The 18,866-nt window shown below is 39.9% G+C and overlaps 1 protein-coding gene across 3 annotated transcripts; it reads left to right on the top strand.

The window, feature by feature from the left end:
- Nucleotides 1–213: 213 nt before the first annotated feature.
- LOC122743573 (zinc finger protein 420-like) lies at nt 214–18,649 on the top strand. 3 transcript variants are annotated; one of them, XM_043988630.1, is made up of 5 exons: nt 214–422; nt 9,521–9,551; nt 11,122–11,210; nt 15,217–15,343; nt 15,463–18,649. In XM_043988630.1, the coding sequence occupies exons 3-5, from the start codon at nt 11,178–11,180 to the stop codon at nt 17,577–17,579; spliced, it is 2,277 nt and encodes a 758-aa protein (XP_043844565.1). In that variant the 5' UTR covers nt 214–422; nt 9,521–9,551; nt 11,122–11,177; the 3' UTR covers nt 17,580–18,649. The 3 variants fall into 3 exon arrangements, with proteins under 3 accessions (XP_043844565.1, XP_043844564.1, XP_043844566.1); XM_043988629.1 differs by having other exon boundaries at nt 9,521–9,554; XM_043988631.1 differs by lacking the exon at nt 9,521–9,551.
- Nucleotides 18,650–18,866: the final 217 nt, after the last annotated feature.

The raw sequence follows: 18,866 nt of genomic DNA, 5'->3' as shown, positions 1-18,866 counted from the left end.
GACATTGTGAGAACCAGGGCAATACCCCCTGAGGAGAAAGCATGTGGCTTGGTGTCTGGAAATTGTCATTATTCATAGAACTGTCTGTAAGTCTTTTCGATCAATGCTACCAGCCAATTACCTTTGAGCTGTGTGTGGGGACCGCCCCTCTTCCGGTCCTGAAGGTAACGTCCACTCAGGAAGACTGAGAATCCCTCTCTTTGGTTGCTGAGACAAGCTCTGGGTGGCAGAAGAAGCAGGCCAGGGGAGAGAGGCTTTTTCTCTTTACTGACTCCTAATATACTGTAACATTCTTAATGCTGTAAGCTTCAAATTTAAGGCAACTACACATTAGACTTTTAGTCATAACAGTTAGATTTTAAATATAACAGTTTGGCGACAACCCAGGGACTCCAACCCTCAATCTTCTGATATTCCAGTTGGTAAGAAACTCTCTCTTCCTCTGTGCCCGTCCTTTTAAATGTCAAAGTAGTGCTAAGTACCAGCTGTTTCCCCTTTCAATTTTCAAATGGGTTTTTTAACTCCCTAAGGACCCTCTTTCTGATTTTAGTCTGTTTCAGCAGACAAATGGGGGTAAGATCATGTTAATGCTTTGTTTTTGTGGATTTTCTATTTTTATTTTTATTAGAAGAGCAAGCAAGGCACTCACACAAGGGAATATAAATATCCCCCCCTTTCCCAACCATGCCTTTTCAGAGAAACCTCTGACTCCTGCCCCCTTTTCAAATTCTAACACTAAGCTTTTCTCTCCACTTTTCTCCTATCCTTACTCATGTATTTCTTTTGCATGCCTGGAGGCAAGGACCCAGACTCCTCTAGAAACCTTTATTCCCCTAGCTGTGGGGGAAGGTGGATCTAAGCCTGAGTTGGAATCCTAGCCTGTGAAGCAGGCTAGAAGGCCAAATTGCCCTTGGTTAGCACTCTATAAATACTTGCTGACTGATTGGCTTCCTTACCCATATTAAGAAAAATGTTTCAGTGACTCCTTGGAATTCGGGGTAGGGGTGGAGAGGCTAAAAATATTGCTACCCCCAATCTTGCTCACACACAAAAACCAATTTATTTTCTCCCAAGAATTACACATGATCAAATTACAAATGACAAAACCAAGAGAAAAGGGAAAAAAAAACCTTGTTAATGAATTAGTGTGGGTAGTCAAAAAAAATGCCTACAGGGCTATATCTGAAAAATTTCTCTTTCCATCCCTTGTGTCCATTTCCTGTCATGAGATTTTTTTTTTCCTTCTGCATTATTTCCCCATAGCAGTTATGTAAAATCCTTGAAAGGAGGAAAGGTCTCATTTTTTGTGTGTCTTTGAATTCTCAAAGGAGAGTGCCATGCCTTGGTCTCATTGGGTCTTAAATAGGTTTTGGAGCATCTGGGCAGAAGTATTGCCTTGTTTCCCAGGATAAAGCTCAAGTGATAACAACCAATCTGAGTCAATCAGAGAAAAGGCTTCAGAGAAAGGTGTTAACATGAATGTATGGATCACCTGGATTGGCTGGAGCTGCCTTATTATCCAAATGGATTTTATGAGACTCTGGAAAATGCCCTTTGACTGAAACTTCAGGCTGAACCCAGAGAGCTAGCAGAGAAGTCCCTATTTACAAACTTCTCAGCCCAAGAGAGTAAACAAATCAAAATGCCCCTTTTGACTAAACTTCAACTAATGAGTCCCCATTCAGTCCCCATTGCTAAAAGAGCAAATAGATCTTATCTTTCTCCTTAGCAAATATCTAGGCATCCTTGTCTTTGGTAAACCCTTCCTACATCTTTAAGCTGCTGAAGATACTGAATGGGGACTCATTAGTTGAAGTTTAGTCTAAAAAATGATCTCATATATATATATATATATATGGTTAGGAAGACAGGCAGGCAATAGAAACATTTCATTTAGTTTTTGACAAAGGAAAATTTTTCCTAAGACAAAGGTTCTCCCTTTCAAGGCAATTTCTTGACTTTTGTCTATTTCTCACCATGAGTTGATAGGAATCAATGAAAAACAGGGGCTGCAGCAGTCAGGGCAGCATAAATAATGGAGAAATGGAAGTTCTACATCTTTCTTTAATGTACTGAAATTTCAAAGATCTCCTGAGAAGCCCTTGATTGGCACCTAGGGGAGAAGGGCAGGATGGGAGCTGTCATACCTGAAGAGGGGAGGAGAGGAAGGACCAAATCAGCCCCTTAGAGAGAAAGAACTAAGAGATGGGTAGGGTAAAATAAGACTATACCCCCAACTTGAAGTTTGAGTCTGTTGTGATAAATGTCATGTTTTGTTGTCTTATAACATTGTCTCTGTATACATGTGTTGGGTTGGGTTTTTTGGTTTTTTTTTTTGAAAAATTATTTGTGTCCTTTATGAGAGGAAACAGGGAGTAATAAATGGCTAGAGAGCCAGCCTGTGTGAATCAAGAAGACAGGGCCTTCAGTTCCACCTCTGACACATATAAGCTGTGTGATTCTGGGAAAATCACTGAACCCCAGGGAACTCTGACAGTAAGGTGCAGAGCAGGTGCATAGCTGTGTTAGGAACTATCTTTCAAAGTTTTTTTGCAATTTTTTAAATTTACGAAACAAAATTAGCATTTCCATAACAATTTTTAAAAAATGATTCCCCATGAAACTACAAATCTCTTATGTACAATTTGCTACTCTTTTAAAATATAAGATAAATTTATGTAAACTTTTTTCTCTTTTTTCTTACTCCCTGCCCTAGAGATAGCTGTCATTACACACAAATATGTATTTATATGCAAAATTAATCTGTGCCTATCAGTTCTTTTCTCTGAATGCAGATAGCATTTTCCTCATAAGTCCTTTGTAGTTAACTTGGGCATTTATAATTGTCAAAATAACATTCACCCAAAGCCATTCTTAAAACATTGCTCTTACTCTCAGTTCTGCTCATTTTGCTCTTCATTATTTCATTCAATTCTTTCCATGTTTTTCTAAAATCATTGAGTTCATCATTTCTTATAGCACACAGCAATATTTCTTCATGATCATAAAACAACTTACTCAGCCATTCCCCAATTAATGGATATCCTTATAATTTCCAGTTCTTTGCCACCACAAAGAGAGGTGCTATAAACATTTTATAACATATGGGTCTTTTCCTTTTCCCCTATATGTCTTTGGAAATAAATTGAGTAGTGGTGTTGTTGTCAAAGGGTATAGGTAGTTTAATAATTCTTTAGGCATCATTCCAGATTGCTCCACTGGATCAGTTCATAATTCTACCAACAGTGAATGTGTCCCAATTTGTCCCAACATTTCTTCCAACATCTGTCACTTTCCCCTTCTATCATTTTAGCCAGTTTAGTAGGTGTAAAATGATATCTCATCATTGTTTTAATTTGCATTTCTCTAATCTATAATTATTTAGAGCATTTTTTCATATGACTATAAATTGTTTTGATTTCTTCATTGTAAAACTGCTTGTTCATACCCTTTGACCATTTATCAAATGGAGAATTACTTATTCTTATAGATTTGATGAAGTTCTTTATACTTTTGAGGTATGAAACCTTTATCTGAGAAACCCTCTACAAAATTCTTCCTCCTCTAATTTTCTGCTTTCATTCTGAGCTTGGCTACATTTGTTTGATTTGTACAACCTTTTTTAGATTTAATGTAATTGCCATTATCTATTTCATACCTGACTTTGCTATCTCTTAATTATAAATTCTTCCCCTATCTACAAGTATGATAGATAATATGCTCCATGGTCTAATTTTCTTGTGAAATCTCTCTTTATATTTAGGTGATGCATCTATTTTGACCTTATCTTGGTAAATAGTGTGAGATATTGGTCTATGTCCAGTTTCTGCCATACTACTTTCCAGTTTTCCCAACAATTTTCCCCAAATAATGAGTTCTTGTCCCAAAATCTTAAGTCTTAATGCTTGTCAAATACATGGTTCTTACATTTATTTTTTTGCTGTAAATTTTATGCCTACTCTATTCCATTGATCTACCTTTCTATTTAGCCAATACCAGATTTTTTTTGATAATTACTGCCTTATAATATTGGTACTCCCAAACTTCCTTCCTTTACATTCTTCCTTTGTATTCTTTTCTATTTCCATTCAATTATCTCTAGATAGCTATCATATCTGGAGCATTTAAAATTCTATTCACTTCCTTGATTTTTCAATTATTTATTTTTCGTTTGATTTAGCTAATTCTAAGAGGTGAAGATTAAAGACCCCCCCCATTATTATAGTACTGCTATCTATCTCCCCTTGTAATATATTTAGCTTTTAAAAAAACATTTAGATGCTATAGTATTGGGTGACTATAGATTCAGTATCAATATTGCTTCATTTTCTATGGTACCTTTTGTTGAAATGTAGTCTCTTTTTTTTAAAAATAAATTTTTATTAATAATTTTTGTTTTTATATCACCTATACATTTCTTGTTTTTAATTATAAAAATTATTTTATTATTTTTCAGTTACATGTAGAGATAGATTTCAACATTTGTTTTTATAAGATTTCTAATTTCAAATTTTTTCTCCCTCCTTCCCCCCTTCCCCATATTCCACAGTTCGGTTCTTTTTTTTTTCTGGATTTGGAGAGCCTTTTCCATCATGAGTCCTTTGGTACTTTCTTGTACCATTGTATTGGTGAGAAGAATCAAGTCTATCACAGTTGATCAACACATAGTGTTGATGATATAATGTTCTTCTGGTTCTGCTGATCTCACTCATCATCAGTTCATGCAAGACCTTCCAGGTTTCTCTGAACTCCCCCTGCTCATTGTTTCTTTTTCTTTTTGCTTTGTTTTGTGGGGCAATGAGGGTTAAATGACTTGCCCAGGGTCACACAGCTAGTAAGCATCAAGTATCTGAGGCCAGATTTGAACTCAGGTACTCCTGAATCCAGGGTTGATGCTTTATCCACTGTGCCATAGCATTTCTATGATGTTATAAGACTTGTGAAGCCCTTTACAAACATTATCAAGGTATGATAGCAGAAGGGAGAGACGATAAACACCATGGCACTAACTGAGTCATGAAGAAATCAGTGAGGGTCTTGGAGAGGAAAAAATGGAGAATAATCTTCTAAAGGAAGAGAGATTTGGGACCATGAGGAGAGAAGATTGTTAGATAAGATTTTCATGTTAGAGTTCTTTGCCATGAAAGAAGGTTGAATCTGGAGAATGTTTTGTACATTGTTGTTTGTATATTGTCTCCCACATTAGACTGTGAGCTCTTTGAGGACAGTCTTTGATTCAACAAGCATTTGTTAAACACCTACAATGTACCAGGAACCGTGCTAAGCACTATGGAATACAAAAAGAGTCTTTGCTCTCAAGGAGTTCCCACTCTAATAAGGGAGACAGCATAAAAATAATTACTCACAAGGAACATATGCATATATATGTATGTATATGCATATGTACACATACATATCTAATTGCCTGTATGTGTGTATGTATATACATATTTACATGCCTAAACATATGCATATACAGGAAATCGGCAAGAATCAGCAGAACGAAGGCACTAAGAATGAGAAAGGGAGTATTTTTATACTCCTAGCATTTAGCATGATGTCTGACATTTAGTAGGTACTCTATAACTGTTTGACTTCATTTACTTTCACTTGGAAGATGACTGTTGTAAGGACAAAAAGGCATCAATACAAAAGGTTGGAATGTGTAGGCTAAATTGGACTTCAAGGTCAAGGAGTCCAAAGAGAGATAGATAGGGAAGAAAAAAGTCATGTAGGATACAACCTCCATTTCCTACCATAAGAGGGAGCAAAATAATGGAGTGTGAGGTAGAAGAGCATGAGGGTGGAATGATGAAAAGGCAGTCCTTGGGGCAGGGTGGTTCGCATGTTCTTCTTCTTCTCCTCCTCCTTCTCCTACTCCTCCTTCTCACCACCCCCCTCCTCCTCAACTAATTAGTGTGGGTAAGCAAAAAAAAATGCATAAAGGGCTATATCTGAAAAAGAATTTCTCTTTCCATCCCTTGTGTCCATTGCCTGTCAGGAGATTTTGTTTCCTTCTCCATTATTTCCCCTCAGCAGTTATGTACAATCCTTGAAAGGAGGAAAGGCCTCATTTTTTGTGTGTCTTTGAATTCTCAGGGGAGAGTGCCATGCCTTGGTCTCATTGGGTCTTAAATATGTGTTGAACTGGCTTTAAGCTGTTGGCATGATGTCCAGGGAGAGATGGCAGAATCTAATTGTGAAGGAGACTAGAAACACAAGAGAATATTTGGTGGCAGAAGTATGGATTGTGTGGTAACCTCAATTGTGATGATGGATGCCCAGACATGAACACAAATCCACCCTTATCAAAGGCCAGAGGGCATTAGGTCAACCACAGAGATGAGGCAGGATGGGGCACCATGTCAGAGGAGAAGCCAGACACATAGGGAGGCTGCAGATAGGCAAGTGTGAATCAATTATAAAAATGAACCCAGGGAGCTGAGAAGTAGCTTTCAATGAAACATTCATCATTGAAGTCATTATCTAGAATTGTTGACCCTTTTAGCCTGAGGACTCCCTGAAGGCAACCATTATTTTGCCCTGTCTAGGTTAAAATCTAAATTGTGGGTTCTAATCTGCCCCCCCTCCCTGCCTCCAGTCTTGGGGGAAAGCTGGCTAAAATCACTGATAAATTCAGCAAGAGTATAGACTTTTAAAGATTTATTAAAATATATATTATGAGTTAGTGAAGAGAGAGAGGTTGAGAACCAATTCCTTATAGTATGGAAATCCTAGCTCAGATCTAATATGGTATAGCCAGAGAGAAAGAAAGCAATTCTTTCCTAGAAGCCCATGTGAAATCTCTCACCATGGTGTCCAAACTACTAAGAGGGTGCCCCTCCCCTCCATCTGCTACCACTCTCATTCCTCCTTACCAAAACACAAATTTTTTTCTGAGCAGCAGTTCACTTCCTCCTTACACTCTCCTTCCCCAAAAAGGGAGGTCTTTCAAGACTGTTGGTTGAGAGTGGCCTCTTGCTGATGTCAGTAGTACACGAACAGGTCACTCAGGACCAGCCAGGTATGGCTTCCATCCAATTCAAACAATACTAAATCAGTCAGGTGGGGCGCCTGGGCATTTGTCAAATTCCATTATTTTATCACAGCCCTTCAGATTGGGGGGTCCACTAAGGCAGATTCTTTGCTCTCCTCTTATACCCAAGAACTACTGAGGTTAGTTTCCCCAATAGAACAGGGACTCTCTGAGACTTGAATATCTTTCTCACTTGACTAGGGGACTAACTCCATGAGGGTGGATCTCTGTGATGAGAAATAAAAATAGAGTTGAAATAGCACTTTAAGGTTTTTAAAGAACTTAATGTAGGTTAAGTCACTTGAACAACACAACCATGTGAGACAGCTGCAATTATTCCAATTTTACAGGTGAGGAAACAGACAGATGTTAAGGGACTTGCCAGGGAGTGTCTAAGGCAGGAATTGAACTCTGGTCTTTCAGACTTCAGACCCAGAATTCTTTTTTCTTTTGTTTCTTTCTTTTTTTTTTTTTTTGCAGGGCAATGGGGGTTAAGTGACTTGCCCAGGGTCACACAGCTAGTAAGTGTCAAGTGTCTGAAGCCAGATTTGAATTCAGGTCCTCCTGAATCCAGGGCCAGTGCTTTAATCCACTGTGCCACCTAGCTGCCCCAGCATTCTTTTTTCTATACCACTCAGCATGTCTCAATTCTACTAACAGTTACAGTTGTCAGCTGCATCCATGGTGCTGTGAGAGTCCCCACTCTGCAGATCCCCAATACCTCCTGAGGGTAGTGACAGTCAAGGGTTTGTTTCCTGCTCTCACCACAGGCTCCAGCCAGCCAGGGGCATCTTCTGCTTGGTGACAAGTGTCCCATCTACCAGTGATAGGAGACCAGGGACTTAGCAGAGCCAGTACCAAAGCAAGAAAGGTCTTGGGCATAAAGGGGCTTCTTTTCCTACAAAGCAACTGTTAGGCAGAGGGGGCTTATGAACTTGTAGTCCTCCTAAGTGGTGTGATTTCGAGGACTCTGATAGGCTTGTTCACACAGAGCAGGATGATGAACTGGAGAAGTGGGAGAGGGTCATTCTTATCCTGGATACTTATTTTGGTGCTGTTTGCTCTGAGGGAGATCCAGGGACATGGGTCCGGATAAGTTGGGGGAAGGGGATGTAGAGCTTTGGGTTTGGCATGAAAGATTGGCATGATGTGAGAGATACAAACCATGAACACATGCCCTGGTCTGGTGTGGGGGAGACGCTGTCATCAACCCTTTGGGAACTTCCAGTCTGATAGAGGAGACCTTAATCATGACCTCAAGGAACTCCTAGTCTTATGAGGAGACTGGGTATAGACAGGAAATATACAGGAGCAGAGAAGCAAGGGTTTAAATTGGAACATCTGAGCAGAAGTATTGCCTTGTTTCCTGGGGATAAAGCTCAAGTGATAACAACCAATCTGAGTCAATCAGAGAAAAGGCTTCAGAGAAAGGTGTTAACATGAATGTATGGATCTCCTGGATTGGCTAGAGCTGCCTTATTATCCAAATGGATTTTATGAGACCCTGGAAAATGGCTTGTGACTAAAACTTCAGGCTGAACCCAGAGAGCTAGCAGAGAAGTCCCTAATGAAAATGCCCCTTTTGACTAAAATTCAACTAATGAGTCCCCTTTAAGTATCTTCTTTCCCCCAAAGAGCAAATAACTCTTATCTTTCTCCCTAGAAAATATCTAGGCATCCTTGTCTTTGGTAAATCCTTCCTGTGTCTTTAAGCTGCCTGTGTATATTTACTTTAGGTTAATTTCTATCATGCTAATAAAACTGACATCAACCAGTAACCAGTAAGCAAAGAAACCTTAAATACCCTTAGAAAGAGGGAGTCTTTGAGCTCCCTTGGAAGGAGTATCCAGCATGATCATGTGTAATTCTTGGGACAAAATAAATTGATATTATGGTGTTTTTCTTTTCCTGGCAGTTTCTGATCTGATTTTTAGACATGTTCTCTGATCTGGTTTTTGTTGTGTGTTTTTTGTTTTGTTTTGTTTTGTTTTTTGGTAGGAGGATAGGTCTGGAAACAAATGATAGGAGATATAAGATTAACTTCTCAGATCTGTTTATTTTTTTTTGTAGGAAACAGGCAATTGAAACATATTTAATTTTTGACAAAGGAAAATTTTACCTAAGACAAAGGTTGTCCCTTTCAAGGCAATTTCTTGATTTTTGTCTATTTCTCACCATGAATCAATAGGAATCAATGAAAAACAGGAGCTGCTGCAGTCAAGGCAGCATAAATAATGGAGAAATGGAAGTTCTACATCTTTCTTTAATGTACTGAAATTTCAAAGATCTCCTGAGATGTCCTTGCTTGACACCTAGGGGAGACTGGTAGGATGGGGACTATCATACCTGAAGAGGGGAGGAGGAAGGACCAAATCAGCCCCTTAGAGAGAATGAACAAAGAGATGGGTAGGGTAAAATAAGACTATACTACCAACTTGAAGGTTGGGTCTATAATGATAAATGTCATGTTTTGTTGTCTTCCAGGCTGCAGTATCCCAAGCTTCAGAAGTTGCAGGTGGTATGATTTAAAGAGGTTCAGGTTCTTCACTGGCCTGGCCTGTTCCCTGGTCCATGGATGATCCCAGACCAACTTGCTAATCAACCAGCTTTGTGTGTTGTAGTTGACAGCTCTGATGAGCCTGTGTCCCTCCCCCACCTGGGCTACTGCTAATCAAGCCCACCTCCTGGTCCCCAGCAGGGGTGAAAAGCCCTAGTTCTGCCTTAGCACGAGCATAGACCCCTGTAGTCTCCCCCATGCCAATGGCTCAGCCCTCTCACTGGACTGTGAGCTTAGTTCTAGATGACACTGGTCCTTCAGCTGATGCAGAGGCTCTAGGGGTCTCCTACTCTGGAGGCCTTCCTGGGACTAGATCTGTGTCATGGTGACTGAGGGGTTGGGCTCCACTCCTGCCTCAGCACAGCAGGTCCCTCCTTCAGACCCTCCAAGCCATTCTTAGTTAGAAGGTGATTTCAGCACATTCTTCTCTGGATTTTGCTGCTCCAGGCATCGTCTTGTGGCATTATTTGACGTTTTTGGAGTGATTGTGTCATGAGTTAGAGAGCTCACTGCCTTTCCTCCATCATCTGAAACCATGTTTTTTATAGAAGCACAGGGGGTTTGTGAGAAAATAATGGGTTTTTGGATGCCCAGAGGCCCCCACTTGAGGGGATAATATTAAGGTTGATGGGATCGACTTTGCTGATTAACTCACTTAAAGTAGACTCAATAAAAAGCACACCTACTTGAAACCCTTGCCCTCAGAAGGTATGTTCTCGGAACTCTGACCTCAGCACTTTCTGCTCATGGACCACCCTCAAGTCCAATAAACCAATAGATTTCCAAGAATGCTAGCCTATTGGCTTGGAGCTGGGTGGCAGAGCCATCTCTCCCTGAGAGTGGGAGGTAGGTAGTGAGGCTCTCATACTTGCTCATGGTAGAAGACTTGGAGGAAGAAGGAGGCCAGGCTGAGCTCTCTCTCTCCTCTTTGCTAAGTAGGCCATCTTAACTTTCTGAGCCAAGTGTTCTTTCCTGACTAATATTTGGTATGCTTTAATAAATGCTTAATGCCCCAAACTGGTGCTAAAGCTTCTAATTTATAAGTAGCAATATATTAGAAACCCCACCTAATTATCCCTAAACTTGGGCCAGAAATAAGGTGACCACATATAATTTTAAGTTCCACAGGTCACAGTTGCCTGGGCTACATATCTCACCCCTACTATCAGATGGAGGTAGAGCTCTATGTCTGGGGTCAATGCGCCACTGCCAGGTCTCTTCCCATCTGGGATCCCAAGCCCCTTCTGCCTCTTGGGTGTCTGCAGGAGGATGGGGGAGGGGCATGAGGGCAAAAGGAAGGAATTAGAGAGGATGGCAAGTCCCCTTCCTGTTCAGACCACGTTCACTTCCAAGCCTTACCCACTCTGCTGCCCTTCCATTCTGGTTAGAGTCTGTCCTTGGAGGGCAGGGCCTTTGTAAGTGCTCAGAGACTTCAAGCTCTATAATTTCTGGGTTGGCCTGTATCTATCCTAGGAAGAAAAGGACAAAACAATGTCTCCCTCACTCTGAGATCCTTCTCCCTCCCCAGGTCAGCTTGCAGACAACCAAAGCCTATTCCAAGGAGAGAGCCTGGAGCCAGAGGGAATGGCCCCTGGCACCCAGAGACCCTCATCCCAGGTGAGTGCTGCCTATTCACAGAGCTGACCAGCATCAGCAAAGGTGGAATCCAACAGAGCCAAGGAAGCTCTATCCTGTGAAACACAGATTGTCCTCTGCAGTGCTGTCAGTAGAGCTGACATTGTCTGCCTGGATCTACTCATTTCCTTCTGCCTCAGACCACCCCAGTCTTCTCCTATCTCTTTGAATCATCCCTCTCTTTTCTTATTCTTAGGTCAAGTAAATGAGCATTTAGACAGTGGCTCCTGTGTCAACTACTGGGGATGCAAAGGAAGGTTTAAGCAATATCAGGCAGTGCTTTCAAGGGGCTCACTGTCTAGTTGGGAGATAACATGGCAGCAGCTGGGTGCATCCAGTGTGTCTCTACCATAGAGATGGCCGGCACCCTCAGAGAGAAGGCTCTAGCAGTGTCAGGGACCAAGACAAGCTTGTTTTCAGAAAGTGAGGTTTTTGCTGAGATGGGAAGGAAGCCTGTGTTGGGGGGCTTGTGACTTGGATCTGTGGACTAGCTCAACCAAAGAATTGCAAGCTCATCATGGATGTTGTGTTAAAATAGAAAATCATTAATTTCTTTTCACCTAAGTCCAGTTTTGTCCATCTTTTTTGAGGATACATACAAGGGGAGAGAAGATCAAAGAGAATGCTTTCTCCTTGTTCCTTGTGGATTGGGCTAGACCTCAGGGAGTGATGACTACACCTTTCTCCAATTGGATGCCAACAAAAACCTTAGAGTTTCTAAAGTCAGGCAGTCATCTGACTGTAGAGAAAAGAGAATCCAGAAGAAGCCTGGCTATGCCGACCTCAGATAGTGAGAGCTCCTAACAGGAGAAAAGATGGAGTACACCCCAGCTGGGGAATTGAAAAGCCAAATGGACAGCCCTCCTTTTTATCTATCTGATGATAACTTTTCCTGGGTTTTGGCACCTTTAGTATTGGTACTTGTGACCTAGATTGGGAGAGTGGGCTAGTTCACCCAAATAAATGGACACTCATTGTTTTTCTTTATACTTTTGGGTTCCAATATTTATCCCTCCTTCCTTCCCCTCTGTGAAGTGGTAGGCAATTACATATAGGTTATACATGTATAATTATGTAAAAGATTACCATATTACTCATTGCATAAGAAAATTTAAATAAAATTTTTTAAAATGAAAAAAAGTGAAAAATAGTATGCTTTGTTCTGTGTTTCATTATAATCAGTTCTTTCTCTGGAGGAGGATAGTATGCTTCATCATGAGTCCTTCGGGATTGTCTTGGATAATTGCACTGTTGAGAATAGTTAAGTCATTCACAGTTCTTCATCCCACAATATTTCTGTCTCTGTGCACAATGTTCTCTTGCTTCTGTTCACTTCACTATACATCAGTTCATACAAGTCTTTCCAGGCCTTTCTGAAACCATCGTGCTTATCATTTCTTATAGTACCATAATATTCCATCACCATCATATACAACATCATGTTTAACCATTGCCCAATTGACAGGCACCCCTTTGATTTCCAATTTTTAGGCACCACAAAAAGCTACTATAAATATTTTTGTACAAATAGGTAGTGTACCCAGGCAAGAAATGGGGAGATATATGAGCTGACCCTCTCCTTCTGTGGAGATTTGGAGTACATGATCTCCCCATGGTGGTGCAGTCAGCATGAGGGAAGAGGGAGAATGAAAAAGATGTAGAAGAGCTACTGATAAGAACAATTTAGGGATTTAATAGATTTAAAGAAGGGTTGGATGGATTAATGGTTTTAATAGGTTGTTTATCAGTCATTAAAATGGTGGCCTTAATTGTGTGGGCAAGCTGGAAAAAAAACGTGGTTAAAGACTTCCTTAATTGCTCCAATTTTCAATAATAGAAATAAAGGAAACAATGAGAAACATAGGTTACAAATAGACCATAAATTACATATTTTTGGTGGGCTTTTTTTGTGGGTCAAGGAGGGTTAAATGACTTCCTTAGGGTCATACAATTAGCGTCAATTTTCTAAGGATGGATTTGGACTCGGGTCCTCCTGAATCCAGGGCTGGTGCTTTATGCACTGTGCCACAATCACATATTTTGAGGAAAAAATATAAATGGCAAAAACGTGTAGATATGTTTATCTGTATGGAAAAAGAATTGCTGCACAGTGATCCAGAACAATCCCAAAGGACTAAGGAGAAAGCATACTCTCCACCTCCAAAGAAACTGTTTGAATCCTATTGATTGAACACAGACTGAAGCATGCTATTTTTCACTTCCATTTTTTTAAATCATGTTTTCTTATACAAAATGATTAATAGAGTAGTGGTTTTACATGATTGCTCATGGATATCCTATATCTGATGACTTGCTGCCTCAGGGAGGAAGGGAGGAAAGGAGGGGAAGAATTTGGAACTTAGAACTTTAAATAAAGACGCTAACCATGACATAACAAGTAAATAACTAAACAAATAGAGATTGAAAAATTAGGTTGAATAAATAAATAAATATATTATTTTAGTAAAGATTATTTAACAAGAGAAAAAAAGTATTACTCCAAAATAAGTGAACCTCAAAGAGTAGATCATAACATTCTGATTGAAATGGAAGACCATCAAAAACCAGGTGCATTGGCCAAACTCATGTTTTGCATGTAGCCAATGGGAAAAATAAATGACCCTTCCCAAGCATCAAAAGATTTGCAGATGGAGCTGCTCTCTTTTATATTATCCATTAGTCTGCTTCTCAACTGTTTCTCTTCCTTGACTCTTAGTCCCAAATATTCTAAAGCTTATGGGGCATGTTGAGATAATTTGTTTTTCCTAAATAAATTGTCAGTGTCTTATGGATTAGTTCCATGTCCCAACCTCCTTTCCCCATCATAGTTATTCTTATTTCTATATAAATAAATATTAACATGAAAGAATATATTCCATTACCTATTGAAAGCAATCATAAAGCAGAGATGTAAGATGTCTTTGGCTATGACACATCATCCTCCATGTTACCCCAAACCCTCAATATTACAATATATAACTTTTCCTCACTATTCTGGAAACAGTCCCACAACTCTCTCTTCAGCACAGATTGCAAGATATATGTATGTGATTGTGTGTGTGTGTGTATATATATGTGTATGTGTGTATATGTATACGTGTGTGTATGTATATATGTATATACATGCAACGTATGTATTATATATACACATACACAATATATGTATAATATATATTATAGAGGCAATGAAGGTTAAGTGACTTACTCAGGGTCATACAGCTAACAAGTGTCAAGTTATGAGGCCAGATTTGTAACAAGGTCCTACTGAATCCTGGGCCAGTGCTCTATCCATTGTGCCACCTAGCTGTCTTGTAAACAATATTTCTTAAGAATCCCCTTCATAAGGACCTGATTTTAAATCTGGCCTCAGACACTTGACACTTACTAGCTGTGTCACCTGGGGTAAATCCTCATTGACCTGCATAAAAAGGGGGTAAAACATCCCCCTCATAGTTAGGTATGAATTTATTTTAACCTTTTATGAAATTAACTTGGGTCTTTTTCTTTGTTCTCTTCTCAGTGATTACTAGTAATTTTTTTTCACCCCAGAGTACACAATATTTGAAAATTTCTCACAAACTTTTTATAAAATTTCATATCATTCCCCTTATGACATGTAACATCCCTTCTGGTGAGGAGAAATTTCACACCCTTTGCTTTCTTCTTCATAGACTCTCATACTTCACTCATCTAGTACATACCTTCTCTCTCAGTCTGTGGGAAAAATCATCTCATACTAAGACATTTCTTCAACATTTATTATTCCAAAACAATTCTCACTTCACATAAAGAATGTTTTTTCTCAATATTCCATTGGGTTCTTATAGGATATAGTCACAAGTGCTGTCTCTGACACTCATCAAGATTATAGGAGTTTGGGGCAAATTCCTTCTGTGCTTCAGTTTCTCTCTCTAAGTTGATGAGGGTTGGACTAGATGAATTCTGCAGTCTTTTTCAGCTCTAAATTGTGTGAGTTTTCACGGTTTAGGAGTTGGTGACATTCCAGGATGTGGTTGTGGATTTCACCAGGGAGGAGTGGTGCCTCTTGGACCATTGTCAGAAAGAGCTCTACAAGGAGGTCATGCTGGAGAATGTCCAGAACCTGCTTTCTGTGGGTAAGGACCTTTTCCCTCTGGTTACTCTGTGCTTCTAACATGGTAGCTCATTGCTCCTCATCCTGCCAGGCATAGTGAGTTTATCCTGATTCTAACTTCTTTGTTCCCTCAAATTGCAGTGCAGATGTTGGTAAAGGAAGAGAATGGAATAAGAATTCATAAGGGAATGAGCAGTCTTGCTGCACATCAAAGAATTGACCCTGGAGAGAAACCTTATGGTTGTAATAAATGTGGAAAAGCTTTCACAGTACGATCCAGTCTTGCAGCACATCAGAGAATCCATACTGGAGAGAAACCTTATGGCTGTAATCAATGTGGAAAGACTTTCACATTCAGTTTCAGTCTTGTTGCACATCAGAGAATCCACACTGGAGAGAAACCTTATGAATGTAATCATTGTGGAAAGGGTTTCACACAGAAATCACATCTTGCTGTACATCAGAGAATCCACACTGGAGAGAAACCTTATAAATGTAATCAGTGTGGAAAGGCTTTCATTGAGAGCTCCCGTCTTGCTGCACATCAGAGAATCCACACTGGAGAGAAACCTTATGAATGTAATCAGTGCGGAAAGGCTTTCACACAGAAATCCACTCTTGTTGCACATCAGAAAATCCACACTGGAGAGAAACCTTATGAATGTAACCATTGTGGAAAGGCCTTCACACAGAAATCAAATCTTGCTGAACATCAGAGAATCCACACTGGAGAGAAACCTTATGAATGTAACAAGTGTGGAAAGACTTTCACATTCACTTGCAGTCTTTCTATGCATAGGAGAATCCACACTACAAAGAAACCTTATGAATGTAATCAGTGTGGAAAAGCTTTCACACAGAACTCATATCTTGCAGTACATCAGAGAATCCACACTGGAGAGAAACCTTATGAATGTAACCAGTGTGGAAAGACTTTCACATTCAGTTACAGTCTTGCTATGCATAGGAGAACCCACAATGGAGAGAAACCTTATGAATGTAATCAGTGTGGAAAGGCTTTTACAGAGAGTTACACTCTTGCTAAGCATAGGAGAATCCACACTGGAGAGAAACCTTATGAATGTAATCAGTGTGGAAAGGCCTTCACAGAGAAATCACATCTCGCTGCACATCAGAGAATCCACACAGGAGAGAAACCTTATGAATGTAGTCATTGTGGAAAGTCCTTCACGCAGAAATCAAATCTTGCTGCACATCAGAGAATCCACACAGGAGAGAAACCTTATGAATGTAGTCATTGTGGAAAGTCTTTCACACAGAAATCAGCTCTTGCTGCACATCAGAGAATGCGCACTGGAAAGAAACATCTTTATGAATGTAGCCAGTGTGGAAAGACTTTCACATTCAGTTGCAGTCTTTCTATGCATAGGAGAATCCACACTGCAGAGAAACCCTATAAATGTAATCAGTGTGGAAAAGCTTTTACACAGAAGTCATATCTTGCAGCACATCAGAGAATCCACACTGGAGAGAAACCTTTTGGATGTAATCAATGTGGAAAGACTTTCACTGAGAACTCCAGTCTTGCTAAGCATAGGAGAATCCACACTGGAGAGAAACCTTATGAATGTAATCAGTGTGGAAAGGCTTTTACAGAGAGTTCCAGTCTTGCTAAGCATAGGAGAATCCACACTGGAGAGAAACCTTATGAATGCAATCATTGTGGAAAGGCCTTCACAGAGAAATCACATCTTGCAGCACATCAGAGAATACACACTGGAGAAAAACCTTATGAATGTAATCAGTGTGGAAAAGCTTTCACACATATTTCAAATCTTGCAGCACATCAGAGAATCCACACTGGAGAGAAACCTTATGAATGTAATCAGTGTGGAAAAGCTTTCACACAGAACTCATATCTTGCAGCACATCAGAGAATCCACACTGGAGAGAAACCTTATGAATGCAATCAGTGTGAAAAGACTTTCACAGAGAGTTCCAGTCTTGCTAAGCATAGGAGAATCCACACTGGAGAGAAACCTTATGAATGTAATCAGTGTGGAAAGGCTTTTACACAGAACTCTCAACTTGTTGCACATCAACGAATCCACACTGGAGAGAAACCTTATGATTTTGATCAGTGTGGAAAGATTTTCCTGAAGAGTGCTAGTCTTGCTGCACATCAGAGAATTCACACTGGAGAGAAACCTTATGGATGTAATCAGTGTGGAAAGACTTTCACAGAGAACTCACATCTTGCAGCACATCAGAGAATCCACACTGGAAAGAACCCTTAAGGATATAATCAGTGTGGAAAGGCTTTCATATAGAGTTCCCATCTTGCTAAGCATAGGAGAATCCACAATTGGAGAGAAACATTATGAATGTAATCAGTGTGGAAAGGCTTTTACACGGAACTCACAAGTTGCTGCACATCAGAGAATCCACACTAGAGAGAAACCTTATGAGTGTAATCAGTGTGGAAAGACTTTTACACAGAACTAACAACTTGTTAAACATCATTCAATCCACATTGGGAAGAAACCTTATGGATGTAACCATTCTGAAAGGCTTTCACATTGAGTTTCTGTCTTGCTGCACATCAGAGAATCTACCCTGGATAGAAACCTTATGAATATAATCAGTGTGGAGGTTTTCATACAGAACTCACATCTTTCCGCACATCAGGGAATCCATACTGCAAAGCAACACTGGGAATATAATCAATGTGACAAGACTTTGAGGCCATAATCTCTTATTTCCCATCTGAGAATTCCTATTGAGTAGAAATCTTTTCCCTGTGACAAATAAGGAAGTGCATTCAGTAGTTGTTTAGAGCTTGTTCAAAATTAGATAATTCTTTTTTTTTGGGGGCAGGTCAGTAAGGGTTAAGTCACTTGCCCTGGGTCACACAGCTAGTGTGATGTGTCTGAGGCTGGATTTGAACTCAGGTCCTCCTGAATCCAAGGCCAGTGCTTTATCCACTGTGTCACCTACCTAACCCCCGATAATTCATTTTTATGAGCAGCTGTATATGAACTCAATGTGGGAATGCTTTCAGGCAGACATCATATCCTTATTATCACTGTGGAGAAAAGACTTAACAAATGTGCCCCAAGGCTATTTGTCTGGAGGCTAGTGGTGAGTAGACAAAATTGATACTGGAGTGAAAGGGCTTAAAAGCAGTGTTTGTGGAAAGAGCTTCACCTAGAGCTCATACTTGACTGTACTTTGGAACAGTCATCCTGGAGATAAGGCTTCCCCTGTTAATTAAATCTAAATTTCAACCTTTTTATAAAATCCTATAAATGTAATGAATTTTCTGAAATCCTGCTTTTTGTCATTACTCCTCAATATTTTATGGCATTCAAACACTTATTATTTCTTTGTTTTTGTTTTTTGTGTTTTTTTTTTTGTTTTTGTGGGGCAATGAGGGTTAAGTGACTTGCCCAGGGTCACACAGCTAGTAAGTGTCAAGTGTCTGAGGCTGGATTTGAACTCAGGTCCTCCTGAATCCAGGGCCAGTGCTTTATCCACTGTGCCACCTAGCTGCCCCCTATTTCTTTAGCCATTATCCAATTGAT

This window comes from Dromiciops gliroides, chromosome 2 (genome assembly GCF_019393635.1).
Source record: "Dromiciops gliroides isolate mDroGli1 chromosome 2, mDroGli1.pri, whole genome shotgun sequence".
In the NCBI taxonomy this organism is placed as follows: Eukaryota; Metazoa; Chordata; class Mammalia; order Microbiotheria; family Microbiotheriidae; genus Dromiciops; species Dromiciops gliroides.
This window is presented reverse-complemented; position numbering and strand designations above follow the sequence as displayed.

Excerpts from the sequence above, each read along its gene's own strand:
- LOC122743573 (XM_043988631.1), top strand. The coding sequence starts at position 11,178 with ATGGCCCCTGGCACCCAGAGACCCTCATCCCAG. Across the intron at positions 11,211-15,216 it reads CCCAGAGACCCTCATCCCAG|GAGTTGGTGACATTCCAGGA; the intron begins GTGAGTGCTGCC and ends TTCACGGTTTAG. Across the intron at positions 15,344-15,462 it reads CCAGAACCTGCTTTCTGTGG|TGCAGATGTTGGTAAAGGAA; the intron begins GTAAGGACCTTT and ends CTCAAATTGCAG.